Source organism: Cervus elaphus, chromosome 14 (assembly GCF_910594005.1).
Source record: "Cervus elaphus chromosome 14, mCerEla1.1, whole genome shotgun sequence".
Classification (NCBI taxonomy): domain Eukaryota; kingdom Metazoa; phylum Chordata; class Mammalia; order Artiodactyla; family Cervidae; genus Cervus; species Cervus elaphus.
In genome coordinates this window covers 25,773,043-25,791,899 of record NC_057828.1, presented here as the reverse complement: position 1 = coordinate 25,791,899, position 18,857 = coordinate 25,773,043, and the positions used below count along the sequence as shown (strand labels likewise).

General features: G+C 40.6%; 1 protein-coding gene across 1 annotated transcript in view; it reads left to right on the top strand.

Annotated features, from left to right (window-relative positions):
- Positions 1–18,760, top strand: part of RAB3GAP2 (RAB3 GTPase activating non-catalytic protein subunit 2) — a 103,585-nt gene extending 84,825 nt beyond the window's left edge. Inside the window, exons 25-35 of the mRNA XM_043924072.1 lie at positions 1,343–1,516; positions 1,616–1,722; positions 4,170–4,236; positions 6,728–6,798; positions 9,281–9,316; positions 10,539–10,613; positions 10,914–11,132; positions 14,300–14,389; positions 14,589–14,810; positions 15,432–15,590; positions 15,787–18,760. Coding sequence (XP_043780007.1) covers positions 1,343–1,516; positions 1,616–1,722; positions 4,170–4,236; positions 6,728–6,798; positions 9,281–9,316; positions 10,539–10,613; positions 10,914–11,132; positions 14,300–14,389; positions 14,589–14,810; positions 15,432–15,590; positions 15,787–15,942 — 1,376 coding nt within the window. The 3' untranslated portion in view covers positions 15,943–18,760. The remainder of the gene's footprint in view (positions 1–1,342; positions 1,517–1,615; positions 1,723–4,169; positions 4,237–6,727; positions 6,799–9,280; positions 9,317–10,538; positions 10,614–10,913; positions 11,133–14,299; positions 14,390–14,588; positions 14,811–15,431; positions 15,591–15,786) is intronic.
- The last annotated feature ends 97 nt before the right edge of the window (positions 18,761–18,857 follow it).

Below are 18,857 nucleotides of genomic sequence, written 5' to 3'. Positions count from 1 at the left end.
TGGTATGAGCTTTCTGGGGCTTTGCTTTTTTTTTTTTTTAATAGAAATGACTGAAAGAATAAGGAAAGAAAAATACATTCAGATTTTAAAAGTAAATAAGTAACCCACCACCTACCTCTTCTCAACTTCCAAGGCCCATCTCAAATGCTGCCTCCTCCAGGAAGCCTCTCATGACCCACTAACTGTGAATTTTCTCTTCCTCCTCCTAATATCCATGGAACTTTATACCTCATTTTCAATGCATCACTTTCTACTATTCCAGAGTCATTGGATTCCTGTGCTTAAACATTTTGTAGGACCACAAGTATCTTAAAATATTGGATTTGTAATGACATCCTTCCTCTCCTTATTACCAGCATCTCTGTCAGACATTTGATGCTGGAATGACTATTTCTGGGATTAAATACTGGCATTTATGGTTTTAATTTAGTTAACTCATCTTCTCATTCTGTATAAGATTTGTAAACATTTTCAAATTGTAAACTCACTGTCCTCTGTTCTGCCACCTGGTGAAAATGTAGGAACACCATTTTAATATTAACTTGAGTGATAGGATCAGGACTTGATCCTGGAATGGGAATTATCAAATGATTTAGAAGCCAAGCATAAGAAATTAGATCACCTGGCACACTGCTCTCATTTATTTCCACTGATAATCATGATTTTGTATTCTTGTTGTCGAAAAGGTTTTCATTTGAAGCAAAATAGGAAGAAAGACTGAGAGGAAAAGTTTTAATACATTAGAGAAGCTTGTATTTGTTTTAGGTAGTAGGCAGGACTCTTCATCTTGAATGCTTTTTATGATTTCTGACTTTCTGGACTATGTTGGTGACTGAAATATGGTATGGCATCATGCCATTAATTAACTGTGGCTAAATTGTGACCCCAAATACTCCATAGAGGCAAGTTCTTAACTATTAAAAATAGTATTTTGCCCTAAGAAGCCTTGACATAAGTATCATGCTAATGAGTCTGTTTTCACTTGTATTTAAATGAAAGCATTTAAAGATGTATTCATGCCTTCATCTGTGCCTGATAAAATGCAGTTTGAATTTATGGCCATGTCTATACACACATTGAAGGTATGTGCGTATAGACATTAATATTTAGCTAATATTTTACAAGAGTGTAAAGGCGCCCTTAGAGATCCAGGATCCCACTTGCCCTTGCATGGTGAGTGGTATGTGGCAACACTGCTGTAAATCTCATGGCTTTGGGGTCACTTTCAGGCTTAACGTGATGTGGCATTTGGGTCTTCGTGGGGACCTTGAGATCTGACTCTGTGGGCCCCTTTTGGCAAATGCTGCCAATGTTCACTTTCTTTCCTGTCTCCAAACTGTAGGTGGCATTGCAGACAGTGTAGCCAAGTGGATATTTAAACAGGACTTCAGCCCCGAAGTGTTAAAGTTGGCTAATAAAGGAAGAGATGCAGAAAACCCAGATGAACCCAGAGAAGGTATTAACCGAGGTTTATTTGAGGTGTCAGAGGTGGAGATGGACTTGGGAGCCATTCCAGGTAAGACAAAAACACAGGTACACAGGAAATCAGCATGAAGAAGGCGGCTGGAGCTCTCCCTCAGGCAGGAGTAATACATTGCTGTCTCCTAACTTGCAGACCTGCTGCACTTGGCCTACAAGCAGTTCCCTTGCAGCCTCGAGCTGGACGTGCTGCACGCACACTGCTGCTGGGAGTACGTCGTGCAGTGGAACAAAGACCCGGAGGTACACCTCTCGTCACCTCTTCCGTGGGTCTGTTCCCTTCGCTTACAGGCACTGAGGTTTTCCCCCTTTGGAATGTCTCCACGCTAGGAGCTATACAAGATCTTTTTCATACATAATCCTCCCGGCAAACCTATGAAGTGTTGGTCATCATTATTCCCACTCTAGAGAAGAGAAGATGGGCTCAGAGAAGTCAGGTTCCCTGCCCAGGTTGTAAGTACACTGCTAATCAGTGGTCAGGCCAGGATTCAAGCCTAGTAGATTTCTCTGTGTCCAACGCCAGTCTGTTCTGTCTTATTCTTAATAAGTTGCGATGAGCGTATCTTTTATTTCCTTTCGAATTTCTATGTGAGATGGCATCAACCTGTACACAGTTCTTCAAACTGTAGTCATCATGATCAAATCCAGAGTAAAGATCCTGATGCCAGTCTGACTATCTGCTTGGGCATCACTTTCTGCCCCTTCCAGCAGCCTTCTTCCCCCCCAGACATTCTCAATCTGGAAGCAGCATGAGGAGAGGCCCCCCAGGCCTGGAGACAGGAGGCCTGGACTTGAGGGCTCCGCACAGGTGTCTGGGTTTGGGCCAGTCACAATCTCTTGAATCTGGTTTTTCTCCTCCCACCCCTTTTTAGTGATGGTACCAATCTTCAGGATTGACACCTGGCTAAAATAAGATGTGAAATGCCTGCTGTGTATTTCCCTTGGCTGTACAGTTCTCAGAGCGTAGGCCTCCTTAGTTATTGGGTAAATTAACCTCAGTCAGAATTCTTTCCTTTATCATCCCTGTATCAGGTTGCACTACTGAAGGAAAATCTCACTGATGACTATTCACACTAAAGTACTAACGATAGGAGCTTCCCAGGTGGCACTAGTGGTAAAGAACGCGCCCGCCAAGGCAGGAGACATAAGAGACGCAGGTTCGACCTCTTGGTGGGGAAGATCCCCTGGAGGAGATCATGGCAACCTACTCTAGTATTCTTGCCTGGATAATCCCATGGGCAGAGGAACCTGGCGGGCGACAGTCCGTGAGGTCACAGAGACATGACTGAAGCAGCTCAGCACATAAGCATGCATACTAATGATAATGATATTTTTCCTTGCTCTGGATAAAGCGATATTGTCTTGAACATGTAATCACTTTCATGTTAAAGGAAGACATTTTAAAAATAAGTGCTTTAAACAAAGTAACGTTCTTTGATCATTTAAACTTTGACCAAAAAATGCCCCTTCCATCACTCTTCAGTTGACCTCCCCACAGCCTAAAGGGGGAGCAAGTTTAGTCTCCTCCTTAAATGGGACACTTTTGTCACATAAGAACCTTAGGACTAGAACAAAGGCACGATAATTTCTAAAATCTGAGTGAATTAGTTCCAGATTCAGGTTTAAGAAAGTGTATTTAAGTTAAATAGCTTTGTCCTACAGCGGTCATTTCTAAACCAAAGGCAGTTTGCATAACAGAGTCTGTTCATCCCCATGGCTCCTGGCTGTGTGACCTTCGGGAATGTTTCTGAGCCTTTTGTTCTCAATTTTCTCCGTAAGTAGATGAGGACCGTAACAGTAAACTGTCTTAAGAGTTGTAGCAACTTACAAAGAAAATACACACACGGTGCCTGACATTTTGATTTGTGTTGCCATTGTCATTTATTATAATTACTTACATTTAAAATCAGCAGTCATTTTTCTTGTTTGTTTCTTTCCTATTAAATATTTATCTCCTTGCCCCATCCAACAACCCCTATCCTAATTCAGTCGTTTTACACACACAGCTTTACTAGGCTCAAAACAATTGAAATTGCCTTTGGGGAACTTTTGACATACATTAGCAAAGGTGTTATGTTTAATAATGTATAGGCCACAATTTTAAACTGCCTTGATTAAAAAGAGTTGAATTTATTTCCTATTTCCCTTCACTGCTTTAATGTTGTCTCCTTGGCACTTACCACTAACATTCTTTATAAACATCCTCTATAATTTACTTACTGTATTTATCATCTGGTTCTGTCACTAGAACATAACCTCAGTGAGGGCAAGGATTTGGGTCTGTTTTGTTCATTACAGTATGTCTGGTGCCTTTAGCAGCCTGGTGCATAATAGTTGCTCAATAAATAGTTGTTGAAGAATTAATGATATTTACAAAGAAAATAAACCTATTGTTTTTACATTTGTGTGAAATTCAACTATTTATTGGAGAGAGCATTGCTGTGATGTACAAACCACAGTAAATTTTGAATCCAGATGTCCAGGAATCAGTCATTATATAGATACTGTAAATTTAAGAGAGACCATTAACATTACCTTATGCAGAGTTTCTTCTTATGTAATAATTCCATGTTCTTGTAACATTCTTGGGTTACTTCATGTAGAAATGTATGTCAGAAGTCTCCATTTATATTTGAAATACCTATTGAATAATACCTCTTCTTTCTCTCTTCTTGCTTCCTCTATGCAAGGAAGCACGTTTTTTTGTTAGGTCAATAGAACACTTGAAGCATATTCTTAATGCCCATGTTCAGAATGGTAAGTAAACAGGTGTTAAAAATGTAACTGTTTCTTTTAAAACAGTCAAATCTCTTTTTTTTTTTTAATAATATTTTTTATTTTGTATTGGGGTATAGCCAGTTAACAGTGTCGGGATAGTTTTAGGTGAACCAGGAAGGGGCTCAGCCATACATATACATGTATCCCTTCTCCCCCACATCCCCCTCCCATCCAGACTGCCACGTAACGTTGAGCAGAATTCCCTGTGCTATACAGTAGGTCCTTGTTGGTTATCCATTTTAAATATAGCAGTGTGTATGTGTCCATCCCAAGCTTCCTAACTATCCCGTCCCCTCCCCCACAGAGCCAAGTCTCTTTAAATTCACAACCTGGTAAATTTTTATTTGATAAAAATAAAATGGGTCCTGCCACCCAGCACATTACTGTGTGTTGCTGCATATGCAGTACCAGCTGTTTCAATTGCTTGAGAAATGCAGTCCAGAAAGGAGATGGGGGCTGGCGGTAATTATCACCGTCTTTTCCCACCCATCAGTTTCCCATGCTAACGGCTGTTCCTAGGTGTAGTGAGGAGAATATTATGCATGAATTAATAATTCCCCCTCTAGTTCACAGGTAGATAAGGAAAGAGGAATGGGCTGTTCAGAACTATAAGTCCTGATGAAAAAGTTAGGGTAGCCAAAGCCTAATGATACTACATGCTAGAAATTACTTTGTGCTGCTTCTTTTTTTTTTTTAATTTACTGATAATCTAAGTTTATTTCATTTGTTTACAAAATAAATGCATCAATATTGTCTTTTTAAAAAATGTTTTATTGAAGTAGAGCTGTTAGTTTCTGGTCTGCAGCAAAGTGATTCAGTTATGCACACACATACACATGTGTATATATGCTCTTTTTCATATTCTTTTCTGTTATGGTTTGTTATAGGATATTAAATATAGTTCTCTCTGCTATGCAGTGGGACCTTGTTGTTCACCTATTTTATGTGTAGTAGTTTGTGTCTGCCAAATCCCAGACTCCAAATTTATCTCTCCCATCTTGTGCTGCTTTTAATGAACATGAGTATTCTCCATTGGTTTCTTTACCACGGGGATTGCTGTTGTCTTCTTGAAAAAAATGTTACAAATTATTGTAGAAAAATGGTCACCCGGTTGCTGGCTCCATTTAATAGAAGAGTTTCCCTGTAAGAATTAATCAAGGAGCTCAGTAATGGACTAGTGAGATACTAAGATAGGAAGTTAGTAAGATACTAAGTGGTGAGACTGGGTTTGGGTCCAGACAAGGGTAAAGTGGCTCATCTGGAAAATACGGTCTCTAAAGGATTTATCCTTACTGATAAAGTTACCTATTGATCACAGGCTAGTATTCAAATTAGAATTTTACCCAGTTTGTCATGGGAGGAATAAATTAGGAGTTTGGGATTAACACACTACCACATGTAAAATAGATAACCAACAAGGACCTACTGTATAGCACAAGGAACTATACTCAATATTTTGTAACATCCTATAAGGGAAAAGAATCTGGAAAAGAATATATGCATGTAAATATGAGTGGGGTGTGTGTTTGTATGTATACACATAGATGTGTGTCTGTGTGTGTGTATATGAATCACTGTTGTACACTTGAAACTAACACAGCATTATAAATTAACTTTACTTCAAATAAAAAAAAAACTCTTTACCTAATTTGTACATTGAGTAAGTTTCCTGGCTTCTGCATAACCTCACTCCTAGTTACAGAAGCAGCTTTGTGGGTGATAAGACAATATGTGAAATGTCATGTTTCTGTTGCCTAACTGACAGCTATTGCAGAAATTCTAGCATCAGTGCCACAGTTTATTGCTTATGGACATGTAAAGCCCGGATTGTTTGTTCGGTCGAGTTCTTTTTATATATTTTTTTTGTATTTTGTTTTGCTTTTTAATACTTTTTTTGTATATTGCTTTATTTAGTGGTCACATATAAGAAAAATCCTTTAGGGTTGTTTCCAGTGTTTGGCTGTCAATTCTCTTGTACATATTTTTGTGATTGTTTCTGCAGAGGACTTGCTGGGTCACACGGTAGGCATATGTAGCTTAGGTAGATATGGGCCAAGCAGTTTTCCAAGGGGTTTTCCCAGGTGATTATCCCACCGGCAGTGTGTGAGCATCCCATTGTTTCCACATCCTCACCCACACTTGCTGTTGTCATATTAAAAAATTTTAGTCTTTCTATTGATCGTGTAATGATATTTCTGTGTAGTTCTAATCTCTGTGTCTCTCATAACTAGTGACGCTGTCTTTTCTTATGCTTATTGGCCATTTGGTTATCCTCTCACACAGCCCAGTTCTGATTTTTATAGATGATAAAGGTTTTTATTAATTTTATAAATATTATATAAGATATAAGAAGTAATATCTAAATAACACAGGTAGTTTTATAAACTTAATGAAGAAAACAGTTTGCTATATATGGTGAAAGAAGATATATAAGCATTCTGCTTACTGCTTTACTTCACTTGCTATCCAGGCATTGCGCTGATGATGTGGAACACATTCTTAGTCAAAAGGTTTTCTGCCGCTACATACTTGATGGATAAGGTAAGGTCATTTTAAATTTGAAATTTCCTGTATTGACTTCCTGTTTATTTGGCTCCGTTAATAATTGATTGATATAAGAAACATTATTTGCATTGGGCCTTGTTAGACTATTTTTTTTATTTGATAATTACATTTTATTTATGCTCAGTTGTCCTGGCATTTTGGTGACTTTAAGAGCCCAAATCCTTGAAAGAGAGTAATATCCTGTAAAAACCTCTTAACCCAGGTGATTAGGACCAGTGGTGGATTCAAGCAAGGATTTGCACTTTATTTTAAATTAAAACATATAAATGCACAATTTCTCATTGATCATGGGATGAAGGGCCAAGATATTTTCTCTAAATAGGGTCAATTACAGTTTTACTGAGGTTTTTCTACATAAACCTCACCCATGGTATATTGCCTGTGATTTCTGGATCCTGTCTCTTTAAAACAGTGATGCCCTCTGAGTATAAAATCTTAAGATTTTTGTAATTTATCCCCTAGTTTTTATAGTTGTTTCTCTATATCTAATCCACTAGACCTTGGAGTGAGCTACTCTCCTCCATAAATGTTTTTAAAGCAGTCTAAATAGAACTCATGTAAAGAACTCCCTTGTTTTCCTCATTCACATTATTAGTTATTTAATTAAATTAGACTTACAATATGTACAACCATCACAGGTAGATTTGGGAACAGACATAAAAGGTAGGCTTGTAACTCGGAGTCGGAGCAGAAGCTGCTGGCCTACTAGAGTGGAGCCTCTGGGCCTCGCGCTGAGTGGCTGGTGCCCAGTCGGCGTGCCGCACAGCCCCGTGGGGAACGCAGGTTACTCCGGTGGCCGCTAAGTGGATGTTGGGAGAGCCACGATAATGACAGCATGTGCTTTTAAACGTACAGTGACAGACATTCCTAAACCATAAAGAGCGCTACAGCTCAGACCCACTATAGGCCATGGCTCCGGTAGAAAATGCTTTGACAAAACTGGTGCCTTTTTTTTTCTGACTCTTCTTCCCTGTGCACTCACCCTCCTTGCCCTCTTACCGCTGATTTCTTGAAACTCTCCCTTTGGCCTGTGTTCTGTTGCTCTGGGCCACCTCTGACCACCGTCCTGAGAGACTGAGAATGCAAAGCCTTTTCCATGTGTTTAGCTCTACAGATGCTCAGCGTTCTACCCCGCACTGTCCCATCTGACCCTCACAGCTTGAGTTGGGTTTAGCAGTCCTGAACCAGGAAGCAGAGAGTTTAGAATCATTCATTCAATAGATTTTATTATGAGTATCTCTTATGTACCAAGGTCAGTGCCAGGTTCTGTGGTTGCAGAGAATAAAGTCGCAGCCCCACCCTCAACCACCATCGAAAAGATGGTAAACAGATCATAGGGTGCTTTTAGAACTCAGAAGAGGAATGTAAATGACAAGGGAAGGTTTCTGGGGTGATTTTGGAGGATGACTATGTATGAATCTGTAAAAAAGAGAGTGAGAAGAAAATGTTTCCACAAAAAGCCCTGGAGATGGCAGACACCGTGTCGGATTCAGAGAGCTGCAAGTAGCTTCGATTGTTTGAAGGTCAAGCTAGAGACAGGAGCAGGAAGTGGACCATGGAGAACCTTCTCTGTGGGCTGTGACCTGGGGTTTTCTAGTGTATGTCAGCTGTTTAGCAGAGGGCCTGGCCCAGTTGGTGAGGGCACAGTGAATGGTAGCTGTTACTTTTATCTTGGAGACTTTGGGGCAGTTTTAAGCAGAAGAATGATATGATCAAATTTGCATCTTAAAGATGATTCTGGCAACAGTTGTATGTTGCAATTGGGGTGGGCTGAACGTGGTTGTTTCGAAGGCCGTTGAAGTAATCACAGTGAGAGGTAATGAGGTGAAGAGGCCTTTGTCCTTTCATTTTCACTGTTTCCTGTGAATTTTCTTATCACGTAATATTCTTGAAGAGCAGAACTTTTATGTTCCACTTATTACCACATATAAAGTATACAGTAGGATCTTAGGAATTGCTTATGGAATAAGAACATCAGCTGATTTTTCTGAGTTAGGAATATAGCTTCTGTCTGCTGTAGATGGTTATTCCTTCTTTCTGACCTTTAAAAAGTACTGTGTATCATTACCAACAAGCAGAATTTTTAGCTGCTCCTTATTCATAGCCTTCAGTTTAGTTCCAAATAGGTTTTAAGGCAATGCAGTTTGATTATGGAAATTGGGAACCTGATCTTTGGGGGTTTTCTTATTTAATAGTTCAAAAATAAGTATTTTTGAAAAGGATGATTTGTTAGCCCAGTGTAATGTATTTTCTTAATATATATTTAAGCTCCCCCACAAGATTAATTGTTTTTTGCAAATTAGTAGAACCAGCATTTAATTGATGACACTAGTACTGCATTTATTTATAGCTGTGTGTGTATTTTTAAATTTTGGTTACTTTTTACTTTCTATACCATAGTTTAAATTTTGATTTAAATTACTAATTAAATGCAGCATTTTGTGTCTTCTTGTCTTAGGTTGGAAAAGCACCAAAGGATAGGTTATGCCGAAGGGTAAGTGTATCTCCCTTAACTAGATGAATAGTTGTTAATTCTGTACTTTATATAGTACCTTATTAACTGTGGGAGTGACCTTTGCCTTTTACCATTTTGATGATGTAGTGAGAGATAAGAAAAATGGAAAGAGAACACTGTATTAATAAGGAAACTGGCTATGACCTATGGTCAATTTTAATTTACCTTTCCACATCATCAGATAGTATGTTTAAACTAAGTTTGCCAAGATGTCTTCAACTTTGGACTGTGGACAGGAGGGCCACAAAAAAAAAAATTGCATATTTTTGCTGTCCTTCAAATTAGAAATTTATAATTGAATTGGATTCATATGAGTAGTGAACTTGATCTGCCTTTATATAATAGCTATTGTACAAACAGTCTTAAATGATGTTTCAATCCATGGATACAGGGGTTTATATTTGAGGTCAGTGATTAGTAATGCTAGCGTTGCTCAAAACTTTGCAATTTTATTACAAATATCTTAAGAAATACTATGACACAGGAATTCAGCCTTTATAGGCCCTTAGTCCTGAAAAATCTCCATTGTTGAAGAATTTGTCTGTATGCTCTTGAGTGTGGCTCTGTGACTACTGTTAATATGTGTGTAAACACATGCACACACGCTGTGTTCCTTAAGGATGAATTACTTAGGGATATCAGGGATTTGTGGCTGTTGCTTTTAAGAAGACCTCATGTGAGCACAGTGGCCCCTTGGACAGGCCCCTTCAGAAACATTGCCCACAGCATCACTCTGGTGTTTAGTTCACCAGCTTGGGGATCTTACTTTAGTTCGGAGGGTTCAGTTCAGTCCCTGAAAGATGCTCTGAAACCAGACCAGGCTGTTGTCTTGGAGCTTCCCAGGTTGGCCTGTCTTGTGTGACTGTTACTGCACACACACCATGATTGTATAGCCAGCAGATGGCTAAGCAAGCCAGACTCAGCCGTCTGTGGCTGACTGACGACACCACCTCTTTCCAATACAGAAAGATAATCAGTTTTTAAAAACTGAGGGTAGAACCGTTGTTTTCAAAAGCCCGATTTTAAAATCTGCTGAATCTACAGAAAGAGATTAAAATGTGCAAGTACCTTGACTTTCAGTTCTCACCTGTCAGTTCAGTGGGGAAAGTCAGTTGACTAGATGCGTATGTTCTGTTTATTTTTCTGATTAAAACCTTCCAGTTTTCCTTCTGGAGCTAATGATGTCCCTTCATACAAACAGGATGTGGGGATGAGCGACACAGCAGTGACTTCTTTCCTCGGCTGCTGCTGGGATCTTCTTCAGACTTTAATGGAGGTAGAAGGGTGGTATTTTCATGCTGACCTGTCTCTAAGATATCAAATATTTTGAAAGTCGTTGGACTTCAGAAAGAACTATATAAAAAGAGCTTGTTTTTCATTTATTCTCTTCAAAGTTTTGACTTAAGCCTAAAAAAAGTGACGTTTCTTAATTATTAGTTTGGTTTTTTTTAATTATAACTTGAGGGATGGGGGAAAATATGGGTTTCTATTTTGGTACTGGTAAGAAGCTCATTAAAGATATTGGCAAACTGTTATTTCTCCGATTCTGATAGCTCTCCCTTCTCAAAACACGCAGGCAGACGTTAGCCGGGATGAAATGCAGGCGCCTGTGTTGGACACGGAGGATGCCTGGCTGACCGTGGAGGGCCCGGTCTCCATCGTGGAGCTGGCGCTGGATCAGAAGCACATCCACTACCCACTGGTGGAGCACCATTCCGTCCTGTGCGCCGTCCTCTATGCCGTCATGAGGTTCTCTCTCAAGACCGTGAAGCCGCTCGCTCTTTTTGACAGTAAGGTAATTCTCAGAGCACTTGGGATCCTCTCGGAGCTGAGGGTCTAGCAGGACTGTCTTATCAGAGAGAAGTCATTGGGCCTTGTGTGTCTTGTATAGGATTATTTGTCATGGGGGTCTTGGTCCTGTATTCCTTGTCAGGCTCCCTGTTCTTCTGATTGACCTGAAATACTGGTGGCCTGGGGTTCGGCCCTCTCAGCCGTCTGCCCCATCGTTTGTCTTCAGTAAGCTCCTTTTCTTCCTCTTGTGTGTCTTCAGGCCTGACCTGTCCCCAGGGTTTGGGGCATGTGTTTCTCCTGAATGCCTCTCTTGGCCTGTGCGGTGGGCTGCACATACCTCCTTCCTGAAATCTCTCTCTATCCTGCCCCTCCCCACCCTTGACCTACACTTGCTCTTCCCCCAAGTTCACTGGCTTGGTCAGTTGGTGAGTGAGGTCACCATCTGTGATATGGCTGAAACTAGTAGCCTGGGAAACATCTAGCTCAGTCCCCTTCCTCGGGTCCCAGAGCCACTGTGAGCCCGTCCCTGTCGGTTCTTCCTTACATCCCCTCTTGTCCATCCTTCTCTGTCACTGTGGCCCAGGCTCAGGCCTCATCGTCTCCCCTGGGCTGGTCCAGCAGCCTCCAGCTTCCCTCCATGCAGTCCCTGCTGCCAGACCTTCCTTCCCAAACTCAGATTCAGTCGTGTTAGGTTCATGCCGGGACATAAGACAGCCTTGACTGGCTTCTCCACCCGGGCTTGTGTCCAGAGTGGTGGTCTCTCTGTGCAGCCAGACCACCGCTGGAGACCCCTCGGGCTCCTGAGGCTGGGAGCAGAGGACGGGAGCCCCTGCAGGAGGACTGCCCCCTGGAAGAAGGGGAAAAGCAGGGTGCTGCTCAGAGCTCAGTTCCTCCTCTCAAAGGCACCTCCAGTGTGGGGAGCAGTGAGTGCTATTACTGTTGCAACTACTATTACTAACCATGTTGTTACTATTTCCTGCCACATGGAAACGTGGAGCCGGAGAAGGCGGCTTCCCCGCCCCTTGACTTAACCTTTCCTCCCCCTTGTCCATTCCTCACACCCCATGCTATAGCCACTGCTCACCACCTCCACCCCTGGGAGAAGGCAGGCATTTTTCTCACCTCTTGTCCTGTTGTATTGTTCCATTGTCACAGCCAGCTCTTCCACATGGTCGGTTCCTGTTTGTTACTCACTTATCCCTTCAGTGTCACTTCCCCTTCAAAGTCTTTGTCTACATGTCCCCGCGTCTGTGTGCCATGCCAGGTACATGATGGGAGCCCGATAAATGTTTGGTACATTCATAATTAAGGAGATGATAAAGAGAAGTTAGATGGCAGAGGTCTGCAGAGGGACTCGGGGCAGTGGTGGGCAGAGAAGCCAGTGGAAATCAAGGAAATCAAGCCTCTTGGAGAAGCCAGTGGGAATCAGGAGTTAGTGATGATGTGGCCTAGGGAGAAATAATAAAGATCATGGAGGAATTTTGAGAAATCAGCCACCTCATGACAGAATAGTGCAGGGTGAAGGAGAGAGGATGAAAATTCAACCCAGTTTCAAGTTTGGGGGACTGGACATGGCATTTAAAGGAAGCCCCTTTAGAAGAGTTCTGGACATGTTGAGTTTGAAGAGTAAATATAAGTAGAAATAGTGTATTTACTTCTGGTAAGTACTTTAAAATTCGATTTTTAATAAGTACTCCCCTCAAAAAGGGACTTTTCAAAATGAGACCACATCCAGCATTGGACAGGCACAGTGGTGATGCTAGTCTCAGCCCAGATCATGCTTGAGTGGTCTGGGACAGCTGTGTGACTCACATGCAAATCCTGAAGCAGTGTATGCTGGGGCATGTGACACAGAATCCCACCTCCGCGTTTATTGGTAGAGTCAGTTCTCCTAGCCTGAGAGTCATGACTCCTGGTTGTCCTGAGTGTTAAATGACATATTCAACACCAAGTGCTCAGCAGTGTCTGGAACATAGTAAACAATAAATGCACACATACTCCCTATCCCAGAGGCCCTTCTGTAGAACAGACCCCAATACCCAAGACCTCCACGTAGAAACTACAGAGTAATGACTGCGAGTGAGTGCGTGGGAAAACGCTCAAAAGGTGATGTTCAGATGCAGCAGATTGCTGTCAGAAATCTTGCATGTTCCATCACCAGAGAATGAATGGCTTCACTCTACTCAGCAGGCCCTCCAGATGATCTGTAATCACAAGTTAAATCTAGAAAGTACCTTAGACGATATCTGGCATGACCTGAAAGAACAGCAGCCTAGGATGGTGAGATCCTTTGTTCAAAATGACCTGGGTGGAAGGAGTGGGCTTGGAGCCCTGATCTTGCAACGCAAAGGCTGGTGCTCTTTGTTCTGTATTGCATTTCCTTCCTGAGAACTTCTGAAACCATATTTTCTGATATTCCTTTTTGGCTCTATTCTCTTAAACAGTTGCTTTTAAACAGTTCAGCAAGTGTTTTTAAGAGGATTCAAAGTACCTACTATGTATTAGTTACTGATTATTAGATAACAGGCAGATTCTTTACCATCTGAGCCAACAGGGAAGCCCCATTACATACAAATGATCCCCAAACTCAGTGGCTGAAAACAGCAAATGTTGTGTCATTTTCCTGAGTCCCGATCTGTGTTCCCCTAGTGTAGGCGGCTTTGGCTCACGGTCTCTTGGGTGTCTGCAGTTGGACTCCACCAGGGTGGGGATCGAAATCCACTCACAGGCTTACACGAGGATTGGCAGGACTCAGTTCTCGTCTCATGGGTGACTGCACAGGGCAGCTTTTGGGCAGAAGCCACAGCCCTGTGTCACCTGATCTTGAAAGTGTCAGGCTGTCCTCTCTGCCTAACCCTGCTCACCAGCCCCAACTCAGGGGAGTGGAATTACACAGGGCATGGGTACCAGGAGGGCACCCCTGGGGTTCATCCTTAAGGCTGCTTTCACCATAATGCTTGTGAAAATCAAAAGAACAGAATTCTGAAGTGTTAATTTTTTTAATTGGAGGATAATTACTTTATTGTGATGGTTTTTGTTATACATCAACCTGAATTGGTCATGGGTATATGAGTTATTCTTTATTAAATGACTTCGTTTTAAAATCTACCCCCCCACCCTCCAGTAACAGTCCATACTCATCAGTTTTCTTGGTCTCTTCTTTTTCTTTAGGGGAAAAATGCATTTTTCAAGGACTTAACTTCAATTCAGTTATTACCTAGTGGGGAAATGGATCCAAATTTTATTTCTGTACGACAACAGGTAAATTACAGCTATTGGGATGACCAGCTCTAAGGTATTTTTGAGAACTAGTTTCTCTTTAAAGTATGTCATTTTTTGATAACTAGTTATAATGGAAAAGCTATTCTAAGTGACAGAAAAGCCAAGTTACTTGGAATTACATATTTTTTTAATGAAAATACTAACAAGATGTTGCTGTATCTGATTTTCCACCTTCAAGTTCTTACTGAAAGTTGTCAGTGCAGCTGTCCAGGCCCGACACACAGTCACAAAAGACAGAGACTCCACAGAAGAGGCAGCAACCGCTCCTTTTGGTCAAGACCAGGACTGGCCAGTACTGGCCGTGGCCTTGGCCCATCACCTTCAAGTCAATGAAGATGTTGTTAGGAGGCATTACGTGGGGGAACTCTACAACTATGGAGCTGACCACTTAGGAGAGGAGGTAACAGCCTATGAGTGTCGTCTGGGCTCAAGTTGTAAAACTGATAGTTGGGGTAAAGAATCAGTAAAGTTGCTGGTAAAGCTTGTTTTTCCTTCTTTTGTTAGAACTCCTAGGCACAATAGTAGAACAGGATTAAAATAAGTAACTAGGGAATTCCCTGGTGGTCCAGTGTGGTTAGGACTCTGTGCTTTGATTGCTGAGGGCCTGGGTTTGATCCCTGGTCAAGGAACTAAGATCCTGGATGCTGCAGAGCTTGGCCAAAAAAAATTTTTTTTTAATAAAAACTAATCAAATTCCTGTTTCTGGCCGGTGTTTAGTATAACTCATGCTGTGTGCCAGACCTGTTTTATGCAGAGGGACAGAGTAGTAAACAGACATGGTGCCTTCCTCCAAATCCAGTCTACTTGTGGGAGCTGAGAAGCATGCTCAATTCTGGATTGAGTTGTAAATGCTGTGAAGAAAATCACTAAGATCCTGTAAATAAGCAGAAGTAGAATAGGGTGATCAGGGGTGAGCTGAACCCCAAGGACAGGAAGCAGCCAGCGACTCAGAAAACTGGGAACCTTGCCAGAGGCAGAAGTGACATGGAGTCCGGACGTTTGTCCACGTTCCCCCCTGCAGGCCATCCTCCAGGTTCAGGACAAAGAAGTCCTGGCCTCGCAGCTGCTGGTGTTGATCGGGCAGCGGCTGGCGCATGCTGTGCTCTGCACGCAGACGAGGGAGGGGCTGGAGCTGCTGGCCAGGCTGCCCCCAACGCTGTGCACCTGGTTGAAGGCCATGGTGAGTGCCGGGCGTGAGGGAAGGCAGACAGCCACTGGACGTTTTCTCATATGCATTTTTAATAGTGGAGAAAAATTGAATTTTCTTAATTCTGAACAAAAGCATTTTTATTGGGAAATTACTCTCCTGCTAACTCTTAAGTAGCAGTTACTTAGTTGTATGTAACTGATGGGTTATTTTTGTGTTCCATTTGCAGAACCCCCAGGATCTTCAAAACACAGAAGTGCCCATTGCAACAACAGCTAAACTAGTAAATAAAGTCATTGAGCTTTTACCAGAAAACCACGGGCAGTATAGTTTAGCCTTACACCTCACTGAAGCTGTAGAAGCCATATCTCTTCCTCCTTTATGACACTTATCTCCTACATACAGTCTCAAATTGTGTGACTCTAATATGAACTAGTGCATGGTTATTTTACACAATAAGATCTGGAATTTTATGGAGGGAATATGTTTTTTTCTTTTGTAAAGTAAATAAAAATACACATTACTTTTAAAAAGTGCAGTCTTGGCTAAATTCCACCTTTGGTTAATACTGACAATAAAATATAAACAGATATCAGTTATACTATTAATTTCTCTTGAAGCCGTTTTCCTGTTTATTTTTGATTCAAGCACTTAAGTAGCTTTATTGTCCAAATTTGCTATTTAAAACTGGTTATAATTTACAGATTATGTTCTTATAAGATTCTATATTTCGTACTCAAAATGTTATTGTAATTAAATTTAAATGTGTTCCTGTATAGTCCCCATCAGTAAAATGAGAGAACTCTCTCACTCTTGTTTTAATAAATGTTGGGAAAATGCTTTTGTTATTATGCTTAATCCCGTCCTGGGGGACGGCCCCCGGGAGTTCTGGATGCTGACAGGCTTCTTTCCCAGAGGAGGTTATGCTGGTGCCATCGGAGGAGGAATAATGGGTTCAAGACCATCATATTCATCAGAATGGACACTAAGTAGAACCCTTAACCTGTTGCACTTGCCAAAACAGAATCTGAGATGCAATCTAACCCAGCAAAATTAATTATAATGCAAGTTAAGATTTGCTTTTTGCCAACATTCAAAATTGTATCCACATCAGGTAACTGTAAAAATGTATTATCTTGTAAAACTTATGTTTAAAAAAAGGGCAAAGATGCTAAAAATTTAAATCCAACTTTATTTTTCCTACAAGTGTTTAGAAATGTCTGTTTCTGGGATCTGGTCGTGTTACCTGTTCTTAGGAACAGTATAGAAAATGCTTAGGGATGATACTACAGCTTAGCAAACCTACCTCACTGCTGGCTTGAGAGGATGAATACAGCTAATTTTGTACCCTACAGTGCCTAGAGCAGTCCAAGTGCTGGATAATCATTTGTTGATTAAAACCAAATTAACCAAAACTCTAAAAAAAAAGTACTTTGAGCTGTACAAATACCAAGTATTTATCAAGGTAAATCTTTGGAATGTAGCCTTACAGCACAATTGTTGACATGTCCTGGGTCACAGTTGTTACACGTAGCAACCCGTTGTGATACAAAAGTTTGTTTCTTCACTTCCTCAGGTAGAAGCCAGCTCTTGCAATTGTGCAAATTTGAGGCGTTGTTTTCAGGAATATAAAGGAAAAAGTCATGTCTGAGAATATCCCAGTGTAAATTATTTTTAACAGAGAGATCACATTCAAATAAGAACTGTCTAAAACCTGGTAATTACTGTTTCATTTTAAATCGTGAGAGATTAATTTTTCAGGTGCCTTGAGTGTTTGGGGTGAAGGCCCATGTGTCTGACCGAGGCATACATCTGCAGTAGTAACACTGAAAAGGGCCTTGAGCCGGTCCAGCCCCTCAGCCTCTGCTGGGATCCCCGGTACCCCATCCAGACACATTCACGTGATTTCTGAGTATCAGGCGTTCTGTAGCCACTTGTTACATGCACTCTAAAAGATGAGTTCTTTCCGTGACTTGTCTAGATACTCTGAAAGTAGTTATGAACCTTGGAGGCTGGTCAAAGAAACTTGGAATTACAGGCATTTTTAAAGGTAAATTACTCACTCTGATTCCATTATCACTTTGGGGGATATCTTACAAGCATTTTAGATAATAAAACTGGTTGAACTTACTCTGTTAGGACACATAATCAAAAATTTTGGGATTGTTGAGAATATATTAATAAGCTGAAATATGGCTCCTAGGACCATAACAAATCACTGAGTCTCTAGTTAGATTTATAATCCTAAAATTTGCCATTGAGAGAATTTTAAAATTGAATTCTCAGTTGCATGGTTAAGAAAAGCAGTTAAATATTTTACTGTTTCATTAAGGGCTTTTGAAATAAATCTGGTAGAGGAAAGGAAAATAAATACCTGTGTATGCAGTCTGTAACCACGAAGAGCCACAAAGAAAGGAATTAGGTTTCACACAGAACAGGCAGTTTCTGAAACAGGTACGCTGCACATACTGCAGTTATTGGTGCAAAGCCAGTTTACCTGTGAGTAGCTTTTTCTTATAAATACTCCTATCCCCATGTACGTTTCCTTGTTATCATTAAGTAAGCATTCTGTACCTTGTTCAATTCTGTTGTAAATGCAAATGAAATCAAAAGGGTTCAAATAATCATAACTTCTACATTACAAGTTGTGTTTAGATGTAGAACTAGAATATACAGGATAAATGCAGATGGAGAGAAATAATAGTACCAGGCTTCTAAATGCATCCTACTTTCGTAAAGAGAAAAATGAGGTATGGAGCAAAGAGTTTCACCTTTGTTATAAAAATTCAACTAGGGTCAAAGTGAACACAGTTAAATTTAAATAGCTTTCTTAAAAAAAATTATTACAATTTAAAATCACAGAAAACTCATTTAATAACATTAAGCATACATGGAATAAGTTCTCTTAATAGTTACTGTGGTTCATGTCACTTAGGCAGATATTTTTAAAAAGTACTCTACAGCAACTCTGAAAGCCCTCCCTCACCCTGATAGGAATGATTTGTTATATTTCTGCTAAATAGAATTAACCATCCCTGGAAAGATTTTAATCCTATATGGAGTTGTTTATAAAATGCCCTATTATCTATTGTAATGTATTGTAAGTAGTCAAATTCTGTATATACTGCTATTTTCTGTGTCTGTTCATTGTTGTGAACTTATGTATATTAGTGAAATAAATTTTCAGCTTTCATATTGTTTCCTTAACATTTATATAGTATTAATATATTTGTCCCCTCTTATATGAGACATATTTGGTGACTTTTTCTGGTATGCAGTCCAAAGAACTAGCTGTTCTGA